Source organism: Lampris incognitus, chromosome 14 (assembly GCF_029633865.1).
Source record: "Lampris incognitus isolate fLamInc1 chromosome 14, fLamInc1.hap2, whole genome shotgun sequence".
Lineage (NCBI taxonomy): Eukaryota > Metazoa > Chordata > Actinopteri > Lampriformes > Lampridae > Lampris > Lampris incognitus.
In genome coordinates this window covers 20,443,479-20,468,159 of record NC_079224.1, presented here as the reverse complement: position 1 = coordinate 20,468,159, position 24,681 = coordinate 20,443,479, and the positions used below count along the sequence as shown (strand labels likewise).

At 41.0% G+C, this 24,681-nt stretch overlaps 1 protein-coding gene across 1 annotated transcript in view; it reads left to right on the top strand.

The window, feature by feature from the left end:
* LOC130124366 (vertebrate ancient opsin-like) overlaps nt 1–13,453 on the top strand; it is a 134,899-nt gene extending 121,446 nt beyond the window's left edge. Inside the window, exon 4 of the mRNA XM_056293823.1 lies at nt 13,163–13,453. Within this exon, the coding sequence (XP_056149798.1) occupies nt 13,163–13,453 (291 nt within the window). The remainder of the gene's footprint in view (nt 1–13,162) is intronic.
* The last annotated feature ends 11,228 nt before the right edge of the window (nt 13,454–24,681 follow it).

The following is a 24,681-nucleotide window of genomic DNA, read 5'->3' as shown; positions in this document are numbered from 1 at the left end:
CATAAAAATCTAATTATATGCAGACAAGTCCCTTCTCTATGTATCTGATCCTCTGTCATCTACCCCGCATATCCTCAACACTCTTAAAGAATTTGATAGATTATCAGTCTCATCCTTGATAAAAGTGAGCTCTTACCGATTTCAACTTCTGTCAGCCAAATTTCTTTTCATTCTCTTCCATTTAAAATTACAAATGATATGTTGAGTTAGCTTGGTATATCTGTGCTCTCGACTGCCAAGGGCCAATTTTACTCCACTCCTGGATCATACCTGACAGAATCTTATTCACTGGTCCACTATGCCCGTATCACTAGCCAGATGAATTAATACAATTAAAATAAACATTCTTCCAAAGTTCTTAAATTTATTTTGGTTCATTCCATACTTCCTCTCAAAGGCCTTCTTTAAAAAGCTTGACAGCCTTATTTAATAATTTATTTGGAATAATAAAACAGCTCGGATCCAAAAAAATATTTTTACAAAGGCCAAAGCTGCATGGTGGAATGGCTTTACCAAATGTTCAAATATATTACTATGCGGCAAATATCAAAAGCGTATCGTATTGGTTACATGATACATCCACCTCTGACATTCCTGCTTGATTACCAATCGAATTTATTTCTTGCACCCATATTTCACTTTCCTCCCTTTTGTGTTCATCACTTCCTTTGCACACATCCCAGGCTTGTCAGAACCATGTGGTTTTATACTCCTTGAAAATATGGTCTCAATTTAGAAAACACTATGGATTAGTCTCCATGTCTAATTATGGCCTAATTGCAGCCATCCATCTGTTCCCAGCCTCCCTCATAGACAGTGCATTTGATTGGTAGTACAAAAAGGGAGTTATGAGCATTAGGCTGTTGTATATAGTATACATTTTTATGTCATCTGATCAAATTAAGAATGAGTTCGCTCTATCAGCACATAATTTATCCCGTTATTTACAAGTTAGACACTTCATACGAAGACAGTTTACTCGATTTCATCTTCTGCCAGCAAAAACATCTCTTGATTTAATCCTAGAAACCAAACCAGAGGTTAAGGGAATAATATCCAGGCTTTACACAGCTATATATTTGGTATGGAAGACTCTACACTTGCAGTGATAAAGGAAAGCTGGGAAAATTATTTAGAAAAATGTCGAATGATCAGATGTCTAAAATACTTAAAATTATTCACTTTTCATCTATTTTTGCAAGGCATGGCCTTATTCAATTTAAGATTGTACACTGGCTCCATATGTCTAAGGTCAAGCTTTAAAAAAATTTCACTGGGGTTAGTCCTACCTGTGACAGATGCAAGCAATTTCCTGCCAGCCTTTATCACACATTTTGGTCATGTCCCAACCTAACTGCAGATATCACATGTCAGATAATTGAACCATGCCCTTTTCTTGCACTTTTTGGTGTGCCATTAGAGGATCTTACCCTGACAAATCACAGTTAAATATCATGGCCTACTCAGCCCTTTTGGCAAGGTATCTCATTCTTTTGAATTGGAAGAGTGACAGCGCTCCCTACTTTGGCAGGTGGATTTGTGAGGTCATGCATTTTCTCAAAATAGAAAAAAAAATGAGAAACACACTGCAGGGATCCACTGTGAAATTTTATGTAGTTTGGCAGCCTTTTATTTCTTATGTGGAACGTTTAACTATGCCTCTTATTTCTGGAAAACGGGTATTTCTTTGGACATGCAAATATTGGCGTTTTTTTTCCTGTTTTTTTTTTTTGCTCTTTTGTTTTGATGGTGTTGTTGTTTGTTTGCTTGTTTTATTTTGATTAATTTATCTATTTTGTTGTCCATTCAGTCTGTTTGGTTCATCTCTGCAGTGTCTGTACACTATATATATGAAAAACTCAATAAAAATACACTGAGTAAAAAAAAAGAAGATTTTGGCAACCATGCAGGGTAAAGACCATTTCATTGATATAAATGGTGAACAGGACATGGCCCAGAATGGATCCCTGCAGCATGCCCATTGTAACTGGACTCCCCCCATCCTCACACACTGACATTTGTCACATAAGTAATTCTTGAACCAGCTGTAAGTGTCCCCATCAAAGACAGTAATGAACAATCTTTTCTTTTCTTTCTTTTCTTTTCCCCCCTTTTCTCCTCAATTACACTTGGCCAATCACCCCACTCTTCCGAGCCATCCCGGTCGCTGCTCAACCCCTCTGCCAATCCAGGGAGGGTTGTAGACTACCACATGCCTCCTCCAATACACGTGGAGTGAGTCACCAGCTGTTTCTTTTCACCTGACAGTAAGGAGTTTCACCAGGGGGTTGTAGTGTGTGGGAGGATCACGCTATTCCCCCCAGTTCCCCCTCCCCCCTTAACAGGCACCCTGACCAACCAGAGGAGTCGCTAGTGCAGCAACCAGGACACATACCCACATCCGGCTTCCCACCCACAGACACGGCCAATTGTGTCTGTAAGGATGCCCGACCAAGACAGAGGTAACACGGGGATTTGACCCGCCAATCCCTGTGTTGGTAGGCAATGGAATATGAGCAATCTTTCTGTAAGCAGAGAATAGTCAACTGTACCAAATGCTTTCGCTAAACATATGAATACTGCGGCACAATTGTTCCTGCTATCTAAACTGGTAATCAAATCGTTTAATCAAATCATGTGACTGCTGAGGTGGTGCTGTGATTAAGCTAAAACCAGATTGCTGTGAGGATAGAATGTTCTGAGAGGAATGATTTCATCTGATTGTTCACTAATGATTTCAGGATTTTTGAGAGATGGGACAATTTTGAAATTGGCTAATAGTTATTAAGATTGTTACTATCTCCACCTCTGTGCATAAGGACCACATCTGGTGGTTTCCAAACACTGGGAACTATGCCTGATGAGATAGGAAGGTTGAATATATTTGTGATGTGTTCCTTGATAACAGGTGCAGATAATCTTAAGAAAAAGGGATCCAAATTATCCTTACCAACTGACTTCCTGATATTGATGACCAGCAGTGCTTCCAGAACAAGATTAATGGGGAAAGGCTGAATAGAGAACTGGGACACTGGGCTAATTAATACACACAGTCATTAATTGTGGAAGGAGTCCCTATAGGTCTATCCTCAAATAAGTGGGCAGTAGCAACAAAACGTTTATTAAAAGCTGAACAGACATCATTCGGTCCTGAAACTAAGCAACCATCAAATTTGAGACTTGGGGGAAGAGGAGTAGAAGCTTTGTTCTTTTTGACTGCCTTCCAGAATTTGGCCGGGTCCAAATAGGAGTTTGTAATTTAGTCCAAATAATATGTTGACTTGGCAGCCCTAACCGCAGCTATACACCTCTCTCTTAGACGTCTAAATGACGGCCAGTGGATTTCATCCCCTGTACATCTGGCTAGTGAACAGGTTTCATGCTTTAGTTTGTTTTAAACCACAATAGTTGATTTATACTTTTGTCTGTTTTTTGCATGGCTTGTGGGCCTATGCGTTCACTGAATGTAGTGGTGGAATGTAACATGTAATGCATCTTAGGATGCTTCATTTGTTTATTTATTTATTCAATTCTTTTAACTTATGTGAATTTTTGTCCTTCACCTGGTCCTCGTGTGAATATGCATGCATGGCCACACAAGGGTGACAGTGTGCATCTCTTGCCCATGTACCGATCTATCTGTTGTCTCTGACATACTGCTGATTGCCACTTGTCTGTGAGGTTGTATGGTCTGGGTAGACTGTGAAATTGAATTGCCCTTCTGGGATAAATAAAGTTGTCTGAATCAGAATCTGAATCATTCTTTTCCTTAGAGAGCTGATAAGTCACGAGGAAACCAAGGGCTTAGTCTATCTTTTATTCTAAGTTTTTTCAAAGGTGCGTGTTTGTTGACAATGGAGAGGAAAAACTTCCTGACGTAATCCAGAGCAAGTTCAATTTCCGTAATAAAAGAAGTATGGTGAATATCACTATAAAATAGGTAAATTAAAGAGGCTTGTTTGTTATAAGTTTTAAAATTTCTCTTAGGGACTACTCCAGATTGTGTTCTTTTCAGTTTTGTGTTTCTAACACAAGCTGACGGGCAATGATCGTTGATGCCCAGGTCAAATACACCAGAAACAGCAACTTTATCATCTATTGAAGAGGATTCAATCTATCACGGTCGATTTTGTGTGATCTTTCAGATTTGGCCTTGTAGGATCAATAATTAATTGTGTTTAATTAAGGTTATTGCACACATCTTTCAGTTGGTCGGACACAAAAGTTAACCAATTTATGTTGAGGTCACCCAAGATTTGCAACTCTTGAGTTACAGTACTGAGAAATTAGTTGAGCCCATTTATCTATGGCGGAGGGATCTGTGGATGGGGATATATACACACGCACTACAGTGATTGACTCATTAGGCCTTATGTTGATTTTTAAAGCTAAAAATTCAAAACATCTTGGAATAGTAGCAGCATGTAGTACTGCCTGGGAACCAGGATTTTAGGTAAATTGCTACCCTACATCCCCTTCCAAATCTGTCCATCCTGTACAGATTGAAACAGTTCAGAGATACATCAGAGTCACTGATAGTCTTCTTTAGCCAAGTTTCAGTTAACATTAAGATATCAGGGTCCGCCTGCAAAATGATAGTTGGGTGATCTAGTTTATGTGGCTGGAGTAACCTTCTATGAAGGAATCCCAAATGGATTTAAGTGCATTGGGATTATTAAGGCAGTTTGACTTCAGTGCAAATTTAGGAGGCATGGAGACAGCGGGACAGAGAGGGATTGATATTAATTCTGATGACAGTACAGAACACAGAACAGATATTTAATATTCAGTCTGGGAGTAATCCTGACAGGAATGCTAGAGGCTGTGAGTGAAAGTGTGTGTTTTATACACTACAGTGATCGAGATGGAGAATGTCAGTGGCAGCAAAGATGTAGAGTTCCATTCAGTGACGGGTGCTGTGTCCAGGTGCACTGCAGGAATGACTTGTCATGTGTGCATGGTGGTTAAATGTTAATATATATATAGAATTTTTTTCCAAAACCGTCAATGGTGTTGTAAGTGCTCAACTAATGAGGTGTGTGTGTATATATATATATATATATAAAGTTGGCAGCTGATGAGTGCGTGATGCATGAAACAGGCTTGTACTGCTATGAATTAAAATTTTTCCTACATCTATCTTAATATACACTACCGTTCAAAAGTTTGGGATCACCCAAACAATTTTGTGTTTTCCATGAAAAGTCACACTTATTCACCACCATATGTTGTGAAATGAATAGAAAATAGAGTCAAGACATTGACAAGGTTAGAAATAATGATTTGTATTTGAAATAAGATTTTTTTTACATCAAGCTTTGCTTTCGTCAAAGAATCCTCCATTTGCAGCAATTACAGCATTGCAGACCTTTGGCATTCTAGCTGTTAATTTGTTGAGGTAATCTGGAGAAATTGCACCCCACGCTTCCAGAAGCAGCTCCCACAAGTTGGATTGGTTGGATGGGCACTTCTTTGAGCAGATTGAGTTTCTGGAGCATCACATTTGTGGGGTCAATTAAACGCTCAAAATGGCCAGAAAAAGAGAACTTTCATCTGAAACTCGACAGTCTATTCTTGTTCTTAGAAATGAAGGCTATTCCATGCGAGAAATTGCTAAGAAATTGAAGATTTCCTACACCGGTGTGTACTACTCCCTTCAGAGGACAGCACAAACAGGCTCTAACCAGAGTAGAAAAAGAAGTGGGAGGCCGCGTTGCACAACTGAGCAAGAAGATAAGTACATTAGAGTCTCTAGTTTGAGAAACAGACGCCTCACAGGTCCCCAACTGGCATCTTCATTAAATAGTACCTGTTAGAGCCTGTTTGTGCTGTCCTCTGAAGGGAGTAGTACACACCGGTGTAGGAAATCTTCAATTTCTTAGCAATTTCTCGCATGGAATAGCCTTCATTTCTAAGAACAAGAATAGACTGTCGAGTTTCAGATGAAAGTTCTCTTTTTCTGGCCATTTTGAGCGTTTAATTGACCCCACAAATGTGATGCTCCAGAAACTCAATCTGCTCAAAGAAGTGCCCATCCAACCAATCCAACTTGTGGGAGCTGCTTCTGGAAGCGTGGGGTGCAATTTCTCCAGATTACCTCAACAAATTAACAGCTAGAATGCCAAAGGTCTGCAATGCTGTAATTGCTGCAAATGGAGGATTCTTTGACGAAAGCAAAGTTTGATGTAAAAAAAATCTTATTTCAAATACAAATCATTATTTCTAACCTTGTCAATGTCTTGACTCTATTTTCTATTCATTTCACAACATATGGTGGTGAATAAGTGTGACTTTTCATGGAAAACACAAAATTGTTTGGGTGATCCCAAACTTTTGAACGGTAGTGTATATATAATCCAGTGAGTCAAGTAAATTCTTTATGAGACAGTACAAGCCTGTTTCATGCACTAGATATTATATATATATATATATATATATATATATATATATATATATATATATATATATATATATATATACGTGTGTGTGTGTGTGTACATGTTTAGCTATCCTTGTGTGGGCCAAATGTCCTCATTAGGATAGCAAAACCTGACAGCACCTACCTCGTGTGGACCTTTCAGAAGTCCTCACAAGGAATAGGGTCTACTTTAGGGTTAGGACTTGGTTTTAGGGTTAGGTTAAGGTTAGGGTAAGGGTTAGGGTTAGGCATGTAGTTTGTGTGGTTAAGGTTAGGTTTAAGGGCTGAGAAATGAATGTAGTCAATGAGGGGTCCACACAAGTATAGTGAAACCAGACTGTGTGTGTGTGTGTGCGTGCGTGTGTGTGCGCGCATGTGTGTAAATATATGTGTAAACATTCTTGTGTAAAAACTATTCCAATATCCTCTCCATCCCCTAGGTGTTTCTTATATTCATATTCCCTTCTAGACTACTCAAAGCATAGCAAGAAACAAAGTTGCTAGTTTTGTAAATTTCTTCAGCTTCACAATGACAAATTGTGTAACCATAAGAAGATTTAAAAGTCATAAAAAGAAGATGAGGGTGGAAAACTGAAAAACTATGCGTAAAAAAAAAAGGTCAACTACAGCTCTGGTTTAATTAATCTCTGTGAGTGAACTCAAGGGGAGCTGGACATCTTAATTTTGTTTCGCCTTAGCATCATAGCCTATAGCCAATACATGCAGACGAGGAAGAGAAGAAATCAGTTAAAAGGACTGGATTGGGGTCTGCTTTGCTAACAACGTTCAGAAGTTGAACGCCTGTTTGACAATTCACACGGCTAGTGCATTGGGGAAATGTGTAAAGTCGATGTACTTGTCCATGCAAGTAATTAAATAGCACTTCAGCTAGTTGCCCATATGCACAGCCATGATGTATAAACTTGGGAGAGGTAAAGAAGGCTGTTGCAGTTTTAAATGTGCGCACAAATAAAATCACACAGACTCACACAGAATGTGCCAAAAACTCATTTTTACATCTCAACCGATTAAGTCAAGGAACCTGAGAATTAATCTTGGAACACAAGTTTGCTTTGTTAAAGACAAATTTTTGGTTTGTTTTTTGCTTTATTGTATTATTGACATCAATTTCCGTCTTTAAAGGGATGGTTCGGTTTCCAGAGTTTTTACTGTGTCCTAATTAGAATCAGACAAACTCTTGCATACTTTTCTTGTGTTTGTGCATACACTTTAAAGGTACTAGAGAAGGTGGGTTCAGCCTAGCTTAGCGCCATTGCTGAATGTCTACCGGGATTGTTTGCAGCTCCTCTCAAAAGAGGGACGATAATGCACCTTCTGAAGCCAATCATTAATACTTTTTACTCATTAGTCTTGCGTTAACAATTTCTCTTACCAGTGTTTTTACAAGTACATGCAAAATCCCCAAAATGAGGTTTTAGTTTTGAGCTGTTTCTCAGTAATATGCAGAAGGAGTTATTTCTTCTATGATGGACTAAAACAGACATGCGTCTTATGGAGCGATCATTAAAAATATCATCAAATGTTTCCAATTAAATGCTTCTTGATTTAACTCGATGTAATCAGGATTCATCGGGATTATCCCAATCCATCCCCCAACACACTACCCCTGTCACAACAGAGGTGTAGGAATGGAGGACCCAAACACAGATGCAGAAACAAGTACAACAAAAGGTTTAATGCTAGGAAACCAGAAGGGTAACAGGAACACAGTGACAGATGACGACACTCCCAGACAACTAACAAACAAAGAAGCAGAGCTTCAATACATGGAGACATAATTGGAAAATTAACATCAGCAGTGGGGAAAACTGGGTAACCGAGGAAAACTGGACAGGGCTTGGGACCGGGATGGTGTCAGAGCAGGGCTAGACATGAGACATGGGAACCAGGGCTGGAGAGGCCAGAACCGGGAGAGGCCATGACAACCCCTCCATTTACACATTCATGTGAGGTCTCCGCCGTGTTGAAGGGCATCCCAAACCACAGAGGACAGAGGGGAAGTGGCCTGTCAAACATCTCCATCAGTGAGTCTGCATCAATGCCGACTTATCAAACATGACCACCGCTTAATGTAAGTGGTACTCTGTTGAATGGAGGGAACAGTGCAGAAGAGCAGAGTTGCTATTTTTCTTTTATCTGTAGAATACATACATATGATTTTTTTTAATCCCCTAGCTGACATTATAATAGATGGTTAGTGTTGTGGTGATGCATGGGAATAAGTGGGAGTAAGTAGTGGGAGTAAGTAATGGTCATTCTGACAATGTAATGGCCAAGGTCTCTTTCTGTGTAAAAATCCTCTTTGCAAAGTGTGCTTATGTCATCACATTTAGTCAACTTTGGCTTACTCCAAAACTTTGGAAACTATGTCAGTTGTCATTGTTGGGCATGAAGTTAAATGACACCTGCAATCAGTCACATTGTGTGGTTATTATTTCTGAGGTGTGACAAACAGGACACACCTTTGATGATCCCATTGTATAGCATTCACTCCCCATTATGATTTATTGGATTTGCCACTGACTGCAGGAGTAAGCTTTGGCATTTGAATAATTGCATTTTTTCTGCAAAATGCATAAAAATAGGCACCAGCTCTGTGGATGCTGAGGAGGTTGAGTGTTTTTCCCCCCAGCTCCACCTCCAAAAAAAAACCAAAACTAAAACTTGAAATAAGATCAAATGAAAACTGAAACAACACAGAACATAAATAGGCTTAGTTAAATCAAAAAGAGATTGTTAAAGTAGCCAAATATCTGTTGAAAATTGAATAAGATTGGTTGTATTACCAGCTCTCAAATAGGATAAACCAAACACATGACGAGGGAATTAAACTCAGCGGCTTTACGAAATACATGACCAAAGCCGTAGGCCACTCACGCCTCCCAGTTTTGCATAAAATTTGATAAATGTCAGCGTGCTAGCTGTCAACTGCAACGTGTGTGCATTGAATATCAATAATGTTCAAAACTATATTCATCTTTGGTTAGGAGTTTTGGTGTGCAGAAGAGTATTTTATACACAAAGCTATATGCAATATCATGTTTTTTCTTCTAGTTGAGCCCCCACAATCATTTTCATGAAATAGTGCTTATGTACACAAAAATGATTGCAGTTAAAAAAAAGTAAAGCTCACGGGTATTTCCTTCCACTACATAATGTTGCTTTTCATAGATACTCGGGCAGCATCTATGAAAAGCAAGGACACATGAAAGAGTGCTATGTATTCACTGGGAACCACGGCAATGCTTAGGTCCTGCCTCAAGTGGACGCCATGGTGAGGGTGTCCCATAGTTATCAATTGTTTCTTTATACTTCCCTTTAATTGGAGATGTCCTCCACAGCTGCGAGTGTGACTTGATTTGGCGTGACAGTCACTGGCGAAGTGGTGGTGGGTAGGGAGCGGTTTGGGAAAGGCCCACAGGGAAAAAAAAGTAGTAAAACAATGAACTACCCCTTTAATGGTTATCTTCACTTTCATGTTTACCTTCAACAAATGACCACCAGGGCACGTAGAACCCTCAGTGTGCTCAAGTCTACTGTTGATAAACCTGTTATGACCTAAAAGTTGAATTTCAGAGTCTCGTAGGTAAGTTCAACAAATCGTCCCTGCTCATAATGGCATCTTTATAGTCTGGACAAACATAATGGCTGATTTGAAAATAAGATATCTTTATTCCGCATTATGCAACCATTATGCAATCACCTACCCCCCCCAAAAAAACACAGAAAGTGTTGTCGCCCTTTTCAAAACCAACATGAACAAAATGCAGCTAGATGATATTCTCATGTGTACAGTCCCAAAGAAATAAAAAGAAACATACTGAACCCGAGCAGTCAGCCACCCCTGTAGAGGCTGGGTGAATCCCCCATTGTTTGGGTTGATGCGTGACATTTGACCCCCCCCGTTGTCATCATCTACCCATAAACCATCAGCCCAGATCCGGGAAGCATCACCAGAACCAGATCTGACTGGTCTGAGATGACCCTCCCAGTACCATCTCTAACCTCTCTCGCTATAGTACTAAGTCAGTGTTTCTCTCCCTCCATCTATCTGTCATCCTCCATCCATTTATCTGTCACTCCCCCCCACCTTTACCCTGACCTTAGTCTTGATGCCTCGGCGTCTTAGCCAGCTTCATCTTCTGCCATTCATCTTGTCTCTCTCTTTCTCTCTCTGAGTCTGTCTTTCCCTCCGCCTGCCTTCCATCTCCAGTCGTCATCTAGACCTACCATAGAGCTTACTGCTCACAGTGTGTTGTCCGGGTGAAGAGGGGGTGAACATTAGTGCCACAGAGGAGTGTTGACTTACACCTCCCCTTGAACTTGACTCCTGGATGACCTCACAGGCTCTGGACACGCTGACATATAGTAGTTGATATGTATGACTTGTAACAACAATCTCTCTCTCTCTCTCTCTCTCTCTCTCTCTCTCTATCCCTCGCCATCTCATTAGTCTCATTCATCACCAATTCATCTCTCTCTCTCCCATCTATCTATCTATCTATCTATCTATCTATCTATCTATCTATCTATCTATCTATCTATCTATCTATCTATCTATCTATCTATCTATCTATCTATCTATCTATCTATCTATCTATCTATCTATCTATCTATCTATCTATCTATCTATCTATCTATCTATCTATCTATCTATCTATCTATCTATCTATGTTTTCCAGGTGATGTGAGATTTTAAGTCCTAAGAGTTATCAGCCTGAAGTCTGCTTTCTCGAGAGAGAACAATGTAAAACATGTTTCACCAGTGTAGCGTTGATTAAACAGCTGATTTGAACACCTGAAAATGACAACCTTTCACAGACTCATTGGAAAAACGGAAGCGGGAATGAGCCATATATAATGAACTCGTATTTTGATCTCTCTCTCTCTCTCTCTCTCTCTCTCTCTCTCTCTCTCTCTCTCTCTCTCTCTCTCTCTCTCTCTCTCTCTCTCTCTCTCTCTCTCTCTCTCTCTCTCTCTCTCTCTGTCTGTCTCGCGGAATTAGACTTCGCCAGTCAGTTGTCAGAAGTACTTGAAAGTGGGTTTGATTTCCCTTATAAAGACTCTGACAGACAGTCGAAAGGACTCGGGATTCATCGTCTCTTGCATCATTTGAGAAAATGTAGTAGACTATAAGTATACATGAAACTCAAGGCGTATACTAAGTACACTACGTTTACTCAAGGGAGGCATCTTCAGAGTCCACACTGACAGGTATTTGGGGAGAAGGGATTAAGTAAAAATCTAAACTGTGCTCTTTGTTTGAACAGTGACATTGCCTTCCACTGGGTTTGTGTGTGTGTGTGTGTGTGTGTGTGTGTGTGTGTGTGTGTGTGAGTCTGTGTTTGTATGTACGTATGAGCATGTATGTGTGCCCACGTATGTGTGGGTATGCCTGGAATTTTAAACACCAGCCAAATGCCTTCAATGCATTGTTATGCTTTCAACTTGCTCCAGGAGTTGTCAATTATTCAGCATCTGTCTATCTGTCTAGCAACAAGATTAGATACCGTAACTTTGAGCCGGGCAACTGAGGAACTCGGAGTTGTGTAGGGCTTGAAGGGAAACAGTAAGATCTGCATGTGATCAGAACCTGGGGACTTCCAGACCGGTTTCTAGGAGAGAAAAACATACGTGGTCGTCCATTCACTATTCATTCTGCCCCGACTCCCGGCGTACACTCGCTTTTCTTCTACACCTCAGAGGCATCACCTGCCCTTTCCTTTCAGAGAGCATCTTGATGTGTTCCCATGTGATATCCTTTCAACTAGTTGAAATGTTTGTGGTAGTTTATACAAGAATTTTCCCCTAAAACTTCTAAAAAAAATTTAAAAAAATGTCAAAAGGCAACGTCCTCCCCGTCACTAGGGTGATGTTGCTTATTATTAGAAGGTAACATGAATCCAGACTCGGATTTGGAATTAGTCTAATTTATGCAAAAATAAAAGTGCTTTAGAGGAATAGAAATTGCATTTTTTATATTCTTGCTTAAAATCATATTGTTAGTATTAACTGAGAGGGCGAGAGTGGCAGGGAGACGTCCCCTTTGCTTTATATACCTAACAAGTCGCTCCTGATGGGGCCTCGTTAGTTAATTAGACGCCTAGCTGGAAAGTCAGTAATGGTCCTCACGTGTGATCGAGAATGCAATTTGAGAACATTCAACATCATCTGGGAAGCTGACAAATAATTAGAGGCTCTCATATTGTTACACATGAAAAGGCGGACGACGCAACAACCCCAGTGATTGAATAGCACAAACCAAATGGGCGTCAGGGAGGGATGTTTTAATATAGGGGTGGGGGTCCAATCAGTCATAATTATTTGCAATTACCCAGCAGATCAGAAAGGGAAAACAGAAAGAGAGGGGAGAGAGAGAGGCACAGGGGGTGAAAGAGGGCAAATTATATAGTTAATTAATGTTCCTTCTGACAGACAGAAGGATGAGCTTCATGTTTCTTAGGCTGTAGGACAGTTGGTGCCTACCATTAAGATGGGAGTTACCGTTTTTTTGGGGGGGGTTTTTGTTTTTTGTTTTTGTTTTTTTCTGAACCAGTTCTAACATCAGATGACAGCAGTGCTTTCCTCCATGGTTGGCTTTTATCTGTGAAATAACAAATTTAATTTTACATATCTTGTGTGTTTGAGAGTGTGTGTGTGCATGTGTTTGTGTGTGCGCGCACATGTGTGTGTGTGTGTGTTTGCGTGTGTTGCTCGCCTCAGTTCTACAGATGTTTCCTAGCCCTGCTGCGCTGCAAGACACCCCAGCGAGGCTCCAGCTTGAAGAGCTCCTCTAAGGTCGCCACCAAGGTCATCCGTGGCGGCAATGGCAACGGTGCCCGCCGTACCAATGACAACAACTTCCCCTTCATGGTAGCCTCCCTGGGCCAACCGGCCACCACGGTGCCCCAGCTGGACACTCCAGCGGAGGCCACCTACAACGCCACTGAAGGCCCGTCATCTGATATCAACCCGCCTGTCGTGGTGTCGCTGGTGGTGCAATATAATGAGTGATGAGCAGGTAGCGCTGATGGGTCACAAGTCCCAAGACAGGGGGGAAAAAAAGATAAATAACATTAATAACAAGGGAGGTGAACATTTGAGTGTATTTAGTGTTGCTGTTGTGCCAGATCAATCCCCACTAACAGAGAGAGGGCGCTAGACAGGAGACAAAGAGGGAGATCTTTGATTGCCTGTGGACAGACACTTGGACAGACTCTACGGGCAGAAACCAAAGGGAGCAAACCTGCAGAGGCTGAGTTTGAAGGGGAAAAAAAGGTGTAAATCTTTCAGGTTAAGAATGCTGTTTATTGTGCAGGACATTCTCCTGGTGCTTTTTTTAGAATTAAAAAAAAAAGAAAACACACTGGCAGAGATAAAGACTGTGAGGTGATAGAAGAGGACATGATGGGGGGGGGCGATCAAATCTTTGCAATTTCTAATGCGGAGGCGTTCGCTCCCATGAAATGTCATGACACGAATTTCTTTACAACGCAGGAAAAAAAAGGATGAGGACTATATTTTTCTATCGATTCGTTACCGACTGTAGCTACAAGATGATGTTGAAAAATGTGTGTTTCTTTCCAGCTATGTTCTGATAGTCTTTCCTGGACTTGTCAACATGATACAAAAAAAAAATACAACAAGGAGAATGTGCTATCGATGATTCTTTTTAAATAATATTTTTCGAAATATAGATGTTCTTGCTGTTGCTTTTCCCCCCGTTTGTTTCTTTTCTTTTTGTGGATCCCCCCCTCCCCTTTTTCTCCCCAGTTGTAGCCATCCAACTACCCCACTCTTCCGAGCCGTCCCGGTCGCCGCTCCACCCCCCTCTGCCGATCCGGGGAGGGCTGCAGACTACCACATGCCTCCTCCGATACACGTGGAGTCACCAGCCGCTTCTTTTCACCTGACAGTGAGGAGTTTCACCAGGGGGACGTAGCGTGTGGGAGGATCACGCTATTCCCTCCCGGTTCCCCCTCCCCCCTGAACAGGCGCCCCGACCGACCAGAGGAGGCGCTAGTGCAGTGACCAGGACACGTACCCACATCCAGCTTCCCAGCCGCAGACACGGCCAATTGTGTCTGTAGGGACGCCCGACCAAGCCGGGGGGTAACACGGGGATTTGAACTGGTGATCCGCATGTTGGTAGGCAACAGAATAGACCGCCATGCTACCCAGACGCTTCCATTTATTTCTTCACTTGACACTCTGAAATGATTTTGGTGGTTTCTAACCTTTTAGAGATGTAGCATTATTGGCATGCACAGTTCCTTTTAAAACTACTTGGTGTAAATATTCAGAAGTAACTGCTTGAAACTGTTAACTGTTCATTTAAGTGTTGTGATTTTCAGGCCACAGAAAAGTGTGCGCCACCACCAAGTACTAGTTTTTGTGTTTTCTCCAGTATAATGTAATAACGTCACTATCGTATAATGTAAGGCAAAATACTGATGCACTGTTGGGCTGCAGTCGCTGTTGCCTCTGTAGTTCAGTAACGGCTGTACAATAAGACTTCGCCGCTGAATAAAAAGTATAGACATTAGTCGAGCAAGCTGAAACTCATCTTGCCTGATAAGAACAAAGGCCTTGATGAGAGGTTACCTTTCTAAATACTGAAGACGTTTTTTTAACCATTTATAAGGTGGTATCTTAACGTTTTCCTTATTCAGATGACGATGGCATATTCCCACATGTCAACAGCTGAATTATCTACTTTTACTTTTGGCCATGAGCCTTTGGTCATGCCCAAATCTAACAGGGTCATCTTCAGTGACCCCTGAAACCATTAACATTTCAGTGCCTTGCTCACTGGCACAGAGACAGCAGTGTGAATGGATGGATGTGGGTGCCGTAAGCATATTCCTAAACTATTTGCTTACCTGAGGTATATTTTTGGGAGAGACAAATTAGCATAATATGGTCATGGGGGGAGCAGCTTCTCGCATCTCCTTTATGCACAGGTCAGTGACAACTCTTCCTTTGCACAGGTAGTGTCAAAAAATATTAAGATTGTGGATGCAACCACTTGTCTACAATGTCTGGCATAATATTGCACACATGTTCAAATTAACGTTGTAGAAAAAGCGAAATTGGTTTGCAATCTAAATATATTTACTCTAAATTGTGTCTGTACCTAAGCAGCAGTTATCTGGTAGATGTTATGAATTTGTTGTGCACTTATTGTTTGCATTGTGCTTGCTTGCATCTGCTTCGATTTCTATGAATGATTTGAGATGCTGTTTGCTCTCTCCGCAACATGAAAATAGCTTTAGAGATTCTGAAAAAAACTTCTGTGCCAATGCTTTTTTGTCAGAAAATAAAATATGTTATTGATGTGGCGCTTGACTGGATTGATGCATAGGATTATGTTATGTGCATTTCATTGTGTTTTTCTTTTAGCACACATCTATTATCGGCTCTTGAAATGTTGCATACAAAAGTAATACCAAAGCAGTGGAAACTTTTCATATTCTTTGAGGATGCTGTTCAATAAAAACAAAAATTTCTGATGCAACATATTCAGTTTATTGTCTCTTGATGTCGTCTCTTTTATTGGGAGGTAGGTTGGTCTCTAAATAGAGACAGTTTGTATGCATTGTATGTAGTACACACACACACACACACACACACACACACACACACACAGATAGATAGATAGATAGATAGATAGATAGATAGATAGATAGATAGATAGATAGATAGATAGATAGATAGATAGATAGATAGATAGATAGATAGATAGATAGATAGATAGATAGATAGATAGATAGATAGATAGATAGATAGATAGATAGATAGATAGATAGATAGATAGATAGATAGATAGATAGATAGATAGATAGATAGATAGATAGATAGATAGCATTGCACGCCATACCATGACCATATCAAAGTGTTAGTATCAGCATTAGTAGCGTCATATTAAAGTGTAATTAGCATGAGTTTGTCTTGGAAGACAATCTGCTAATCCAGCCAATTTTTGTGTTGTAATAAAATGTTAAATGGGATCTGTCAGTTGAATTTCAGCAACAGACTAATTCATGACCACACGAGTACTTTTATGTGAGGATCAGTGTACCTGCCTTGTTGTGGTGGAGAGGCTTGCGTGTCCTTACGATCCCGGGAGCTATGCCAGTCGGGGACTAGTGCCCCTGGCAGGTGAAACCAAGCTGGACAGGTCGCCGGGGGAGGGACCCGACTAAAGGGTACACACACCAAGTCCTGGTAAGCAGGGGACGGATGATGTCAGAAGGCGGCAGAAGCAGTTTTGGTAACGGCTTTTGTCATCACAGCTATGGGCAGAAGAGTCCAACGGAACAATGGCCAGGGCCTCCACACAGTACGTGCACTGCCACTCCAGAAAGTAATGGCAAACTACTGGTTTTATTCTTTGCCCAAAACTCACGCATGTCATGGTCAAAAATTTAGAAAAAAACCCAACAGATATTCAACCAGGATCTTTCAGCTGGGGAGGGGACGTCCCATAGAGGGGCGAATACAAGTAACAACGAAGTAGAGCCAAACCCAGCAGGGAGCTCTATGTCTGACCCCTGTAAGAACTCATCTCAAGAGAGAGGTCCCTCGCGTAGGAAACGCAAAATTTTAAATGTAGGAACATGGACTGTTAGGACTTTATTGGACTCTGGAAAATTGTACCTACTCTTAAAGGAAATAGAACACTTGAAAATGAACATTATAGGACTATCAGAGATCAGATGGAGTGGCAGCGGCCATTTTGAATCAAATGAACACTGCATCAAAAACAATCGAAATGACAAGGGCGGACGTAATGGAGTGGTATTCATTTTAGATCCTAAGACTAAGAAAAGCCTAATAAGCTATGACCCAATATCTGATCATATCCTTATGGTAAAGCTTGACACAAGACCAACAAAAACAACACTTATCCACGTCTACGCACCAACCTCTCAGAGCACAGAAGAAGAAGTAGAGGATTTTTATGACCAGCTACAAACAGTCAAAGACTCCCTGAAGGACAAAGACCCACTCATAATAATGGGAGATTTCAACGCAAAAGTTGGAGAAGGTGAACAGCAGTCTCAGACCGTATGGTCTAAACACAATGCAATGACAGAGGAGAGAGACTTTTGATTTTCTGTAACGCAAACAAAATGACCATCACAAATACAATGTTTAAACATCATCCAAGAAGACGCAATACATGGATTTCACCTGATCAACAATCAAGAAACCAGATTGACTACATTTTGGTAAACAGAGTTTGGATGACATCTTTTCTCAACTGCAAAAATCGACCAGGATCAGATTGTGCCACCGACCACATCTTGGTTTGCGCAAAAGTAAGAATCAAAACATTCAAAGCACAAGCAACACCACCCACGCTAAGACATGATGTAGAAAAACTCAAAGATGAAGCATAAAGATGAATTTTCAAATTGAGACAAAAAATTAGTTTGAAACTCTCCTCACATCCATCTCGGAAGACATACCGCCTGAGGAATTATGGCAAAGCATCAAATCTATATATTTGCACGCCGCAGACACATTAGGGAAAAAGAAACCAAAGAAGACAAAGCCATGGATAAGCAATGAAACTGTAAAAACTGCAGAACAAAAGTGAAGGGTTAGAATAAGCAACAAATTTAAAGGAATATAAGAATCTCAAAAGAAAAGTACAGCAACAGATTCGGCGAGATAAGCGTACTTGGCTGGAACAGGAATGCCAGAAGATTACAGAATTCGACAGAGAACAAATCAAAAGAATTCTTTGATCGACTCAAGTCTGTGAAATGAAAACCCTTTTCACCTAACCAACTATGTGTGAAGGACAAAGACAAGAACTTTATAAATGAAAATGAAAAAGTCATGAACAGATGGAAAGAATATGGAGAAGAGCTTTTTTGCCTCCCGCAAAAAGAAGTCAGCCCAATCATAGCAGAAGTTAAAATAGAACTTGAGCCTCCGCCACTTATGAACAAAATTGAGGATGTTATAAAACACCTTAAAGCAGGCAATTTACCAGGTTTAGACAACATACCTGCTGATAATTATACATTCTAGAAACTTAGGAGAACAGGCCATTCGCCTACTATGCACCAAAATTTGGCAAAAACAAGACTGGCCGCAAGAATGGAAAAAGCAAGAATGTGTCATGCTCTACAAATCAGGCGACCCAAAGGAATGCTCAAATTACCGGACCATAGCTCTTATTAGCCACACAAGCAACATTTTACTTTATATCATTTTAAACAGACCGAAGAGCAAAATAGAGACTGAAATTGCAGAAGAACAAGCTGGTTTCAGAGCTGGAAGAGGAACAGCTGATATGCTATGCGCATTACAAGTCCTCATTGAGAGGATTAATGAATACAATGAAAAAGAGGGGTACATAGTTTTCATAGACTACAGTAAGGCTTTGATAATGTAAGTCATGCAAAACTGTTTGACACAATGGAGAATATGGACTTTCCACCTCACCTTGTATCATTCATAGCATCACTATACAAAGACCAAGAAGCTGTTATCCGTTGGAACAACAACCACACAAGCCCCTTCAAAATTCAAAAAGGCGTTCGTCAGGGACGCATCCTCTCTCCTCATCTTTTCAGTTTCTACTCTGAACAGATCATGAGAGAAGCAGAAGTCGAGAATTCGGGAATCAAAGTCGGAGGCAGAATAATATCAAACCTGAGATACGCAGACGACACAGCTCTCTGTGGAAACAACCGTCAAGAAATAACGAACCTTCTCGACAACATAAAAAACAAAGGCTAGCTAAAGAATATGAAATTAAACGCAGAAAATACCAAAGTAATGCACATTGGGAGAGGGACATACCAACCCATCAAAATAGAAGGCGAAGAACTTGGAAGAGTTGAAAACTTCAAATATCTGGGCTCCTTAAAATCTCATGATAGCTGCTGTTCCAAAGATATCCAAACACGTAATGCCATCACAAAAACAAAAATGATTGAACTGAAAAATATCTGGAAAGACAAAGACCTATCCAACAAACTAAAAATAAAAATTCTAAAGGCAATAATATGGCCTACTGTGACAAGTGGGGCAGAAGGTTGGACATTGAGACAAAAAGATAAAGATAGAACACAATCTGCTGAAATGTGGTTGTATCGAAGATTCTTAAACATCAACTGGTGAGGGAAAAGAACCAACCAAAGCATCCTACAACAACTTGGCGTCAAACGAGAACTATATGGTGCCATTGTTAAAAGAAAGATGAGCGACTTTGGTCATTCTAGCCAAAACAAAAAATGCTCTCTCACAAGAGACATCATACAAGGGAAGATGGAGGGTAAAGGAGAACGTGGCCGCCCCAGGATGAAGTATATGGACAATTTAAAGGAATGGACAGGACACTCTATGGCTGAAATTTCCAATGCCATAAGAGACAGGGACAGATGGGGCAACATCCTCAGGCAGGCAGCGTGAGCAGCTAACGTCCACAAGGACGACGCTGGATGAGTGAGTGAGTGTGGACTCCCAAAACCCATTTGATGAGTGTGGATCAGGGAAAAACGGGGTGTCTAAATTTAATGGAGTTGGTTGAAATTTAACAGAATCTAATTTCTCAGACATTTTAATCCTATTGTGCCAGATTTATTTCTCCAGTACAGAAAAATCTGTCTGGGAAAGCAGTTGCAAGGGGTAGAACAGTCAAAAAAGAAAGAGTCTCACATGGGCGTATACACATAACACCTGTGGGAATCCCAGTCTTATTTTGCTCGCCTTTGAGCAGCTCCATGGGGGGGGGGGGCAGCTGGAGGTTAAGTGCTGTTTACATGGTCAGCACAATACCTGCTGTTGAAGAAATCATGAACAACAGGCGGCATGAGAATTTCACCTGTTACCAAGCAAAGAAAGCAGTGTTGAAGATGCACCCGCATGTACACTCTTTCATAGACGAGCCGACTGTTTTTGCTGAAATGGTAAAAAAAATAGTGACAACCATCAAATGATATACTATCGTACAATTAGCCAGGCATCCATTTGTTGCTTTTCAGGTTGAGGTCCACCTGGATCACTGAGCACCTCACACCATCACAAAGTGTAAGCCCCATCAGAATCCTGAGAAATTTTATTTCCAGACCTCACATGTGAACAACCCAGAGTTCGAAACCATGGTTAAGGGTTCGTATAAAGGAATACCGATACCTCAGACACTTCTCTTTGTGGCTCAGCTCTCTCTTTAACACCACGGTTTGATTACAGCACCTGTAATACTGGAGCCATTGCACCAATCAAATTCACTTTTTCTGTTTCACCACACTCGAGAGGAAGACACCGACACTTTTGAAGTCCTCTAGCCGGAAGAGATATTCACTCCCCACCTGAGTGGGTAAAGCCACCTTTTCTAGGCGGGCATGAAGGCATCATATTTGGAGATCATATATTTGCAAACAGATGCTTGATAAATAGAAGACAACTGCAAAGATTTAAAAGGGCTATCATGTTGTGAATCATGGGTCATGTTACATCACTCAACATGTCTTTCAGAATAAATTCTCCTTTAAAAGAAGTGGTCAATGAGGACTATCCATCCATCCATCCGTCCATTATCCAAACTGCTTATCCTGCTCTCGGGGTCACAGGGATGCTGGAGCCTATCCCAGCAGTCATTGGGCGGCAGGTGGGGAGACACCCTGGACAGGCCGCCAGGCCATTACAGGGCCTAAATGAAGACTAAATAAATATATTTAAATTCTAAAAGCATACATTATTTGAAAGACAACATAAAAGAGGTAATAACATGGGCATAAGACCTTGGGATGGTTCTTGGAGCAAAATACAGCGCAAATCACTTTGTTGGAAAGAAATCGCTTTATTTATTACATTTAATTTAATGTTACATTATCGACTGCCACACAGTGTTATGTAGATACTGTATCACAATGAGCTGCTACAAGACAACCTTCTGATGAAAATTTGTGGTGAATGGATTACCAGTACAACTTGGAATCAAGAGAACCAAGCCATAAGACTATCCATAGGGCAATAATAGATTGAATTGGTGCTGGGATTGGGCCTTTAGGTTGATTAAATCTGTTATCTGCACAGCTGGGAGATCTCTGCCAGGCCTTGGTGCACCTTTTGGATTGTTCTATTTGTTTCCTCTGTATTGCTTGGTCCTCAGTCTCTGTTTACCACAAAGCCTCTGGTGAGCAGAGATAAGAGATGCTCCAATGATCAACTTAGCTGTGAGACAGCATTGTAGTGTCATACTCTATTAGCCAAAAGCCCCGGGTAATGTCTGATTAACCTGCTGAATAGCCTTATGATGTCCTGTCCTCCATCAGGGCTGGACCAGAGATGAATGAAATCTAAATGACCCCTTTTGTCACCAATCCACTCACCTTTGGGCAAAAATAAGGGCTGTTCAGTTGTCTTGATAAATAGCTGCCTGGTGACGGCCTTCATTAATTCCCCTTTCACCCTTTGTCACTTTCTCTCTCTTTCTCTCTCTCTCTCTCTGACTTTCACCTCTATAGAGTCCTTGACTCAGTCTGCTAAAAAAAAGAAGTAATGAAATGCTGTACTTGGATCAACCTAGGACAAACTTTATACCTCTTTTTATTTTTAATTTAATTTTTCACCGTTTCAACTGAGATGGATACAGCATTTTTTAGTTTGTTTTTTTTACTCAAGTGTAAACAGAGAACTCAGGCTCTTATAAGTAGAGTTCACATTGACCAATAAAGGCATCCAAAGTTGCCACAAGGTGTATCACAAAAGGAGAGCCTTTTAAAAACTGCTGCTTATGGATGACAGTAGACTGCAAACATTTTAGCCACATCCTAGCTATTTAATCAAGGATTTCATTTTTATATTTAGTCAGGGTCCTTCAATTGCTTTATTGTTGGACCACACAAACCATCATAAACAAGCACAAATAACCGACGCATTACGTTCAAAGTCCTACTCTAAAGCATTGATGTGTTCATTTCGAATTTGGGCTTTGGCCATTAACTTAGTCTCGTCTTGACTGACAACATTCACAGCATACTTCTTTACATGCATAGAAATTAATATATAGGGCGTTCGGGTGGCACAGCAGTCTATCCCGTTGCCTACCAACATGGGGATCCCGGTTCGAATCCCCGTGTTACCTCCAGCTTGGTTGGGCATCCCTACAAACACAACTGGCCGTGTCTGCGGGTGGGAAGCCAGATGTGGGTATGTGTCCTAGTGAAAAGAAGCAGCTGGCGACTCCTCATGTATTGGAGGAGGCATGTGGTCTGCAGTCCTCCCCGGATCGGCAGAGGGGGTGGTGGAGCATCAACTGGGACGGCTCAGAAGAGTGGGGTAATTGGCCAAGTACAATTGCGGAGAAAAAGGGGGAAAAAATCACACCCCCAAAAAAAGACTATAATAGACTATAATAGACTATAATCCAACAAGATTCAGAAAGAGTAAATATGATATGGCGGGTATATGCAGAGAGGGACGGTTCAGATTGCAAATCAAATTCATTTGAGAAAATCCACACTCACACTCAGCACTTGATATAGGAATGTTATTGACATCGACATATAGTAGCTCCTTCAGTTCATCAAGGATGTCTTTTCCATCTGAGTCTCCGTACTCTCTGTAGGCCTGAATGACTGCGCGCAGGCTGTCAATGTGAAAGCACTGACACAGCAATTCAACTTCAGTCTCTCCATACATCACACTTGGGCCAGGAGTGTGCATGAAGCAAATTGCTTGAAAATTAAAATGGATCTTTTTTGACATTATTTTATCTTATTATTTTGTTTTTATACAATGGGAGGTACCGGATCTGTGTAATTGGTTACTGGAACACAGGCAGTCAAAAACCGAGAGGACCCTGATCCTGTTCTGGCAGGATCCGGCATGCATTAAGCCCTGGCTTTGGCTGAACCATGGAGTGCTATTTTGCAGTAAGCACGGATTGTAGTTTTGGCCACCATTAATTATACTGATTTCTAAAAGGCAAGCTGGAGCTGGGTGTCTAGTATGAAGAAAAGGAAGGATGACTGTGAAAATGAAACATAAAACAACATGTACGACATGAGTGGGGAATATAAATAAGGGATGGACATCAAAAATTTCAAACCATTCCTTTAAGAAAGATTAAACCTTACAATTTGCCATCTAAGACCAACGTAATTGGCTTAACTAAGCCGTCAATGCTGGCCAACTATTGTTGGATCGGAGACGAGAGGCACCAGATGCTGAGTCCAAACGAACCTGCTGCAAAATATTTTAAGCTCAGTTGAACTAACACTGTCAGCATCACTATGCGATTAAACATGTTAAATTCAATAAAATATGTTAATGTTTTTCCAAAGTCCTACGTGATACAGCAAATCTGAAATTGTTTTTGTGTTCAGCTTGATGTTGTCTATCATATTTTCTAATTTTCTTTCAGGAAGCAAAACGTTTGAGAAAATGTGCTGTCCAGTGTTGCCAGTTTAACAAAGTCAATCAAATTCTAAGTTTCTGGATTTGACAGTACAGGAACATTGATTAACATTAGTACATGCAGCGTCTGATGGGCAGCTGCAGCTCACTGTTCTCCAAAGAAGCTAAAGCAACAACTTTCCCTGGGCCTGTAAATGAATGGACCTTTGGTGACTGATTTCTCACATTTCCTGCAGTACCATGCCGTCTCAACCACAAATGATGGAAAATCGAGGTTTTGCACAGCTACTCTACGTATGTAGTGTAGCTTTAGGGATAGATGCCAATAGGGCAGCTACGGCACAGACGGATACCCAGCAAACAAAAAACGTCCCCAACACGTCCCCTAAAGGTCCTCTCCAAATGTCCGGTAAATGTCATTATGTAGGGTTTTCATTACGTCATGGGGACGTTATTGCGGGACATTCACAGGGACGTTAGGAGAAGTTATTTAGACATCCCCAAAACGTCATGGGGACATTATTGCGGGGACATCATAGGGACATTAAGGGAAAATTCTCTAGACGTCCCCGGGACGTCACGGAGACGTTCTTGTGGATAATCCCGGGGACATCACAGGGACGTTAGAGGAATGTCCTCTAGACATCCCTTGGACGTCACGTGGACGTTATTGTGAGGCCCTTACAGGGACTTTAGGGTAAAGTCTTCTAGACGTCTCCAGGACGTCACGTGGATGTTATTGTGAGGACCTTACAGGGGTGTCAGGGGAAAGTCTTCTAGACATCTTCAGGAAGTCACGGGGATGTTATTGCACAGGGACATTAGGGGAAAGTCCTCTAGATGTCCCCGGGACGTCA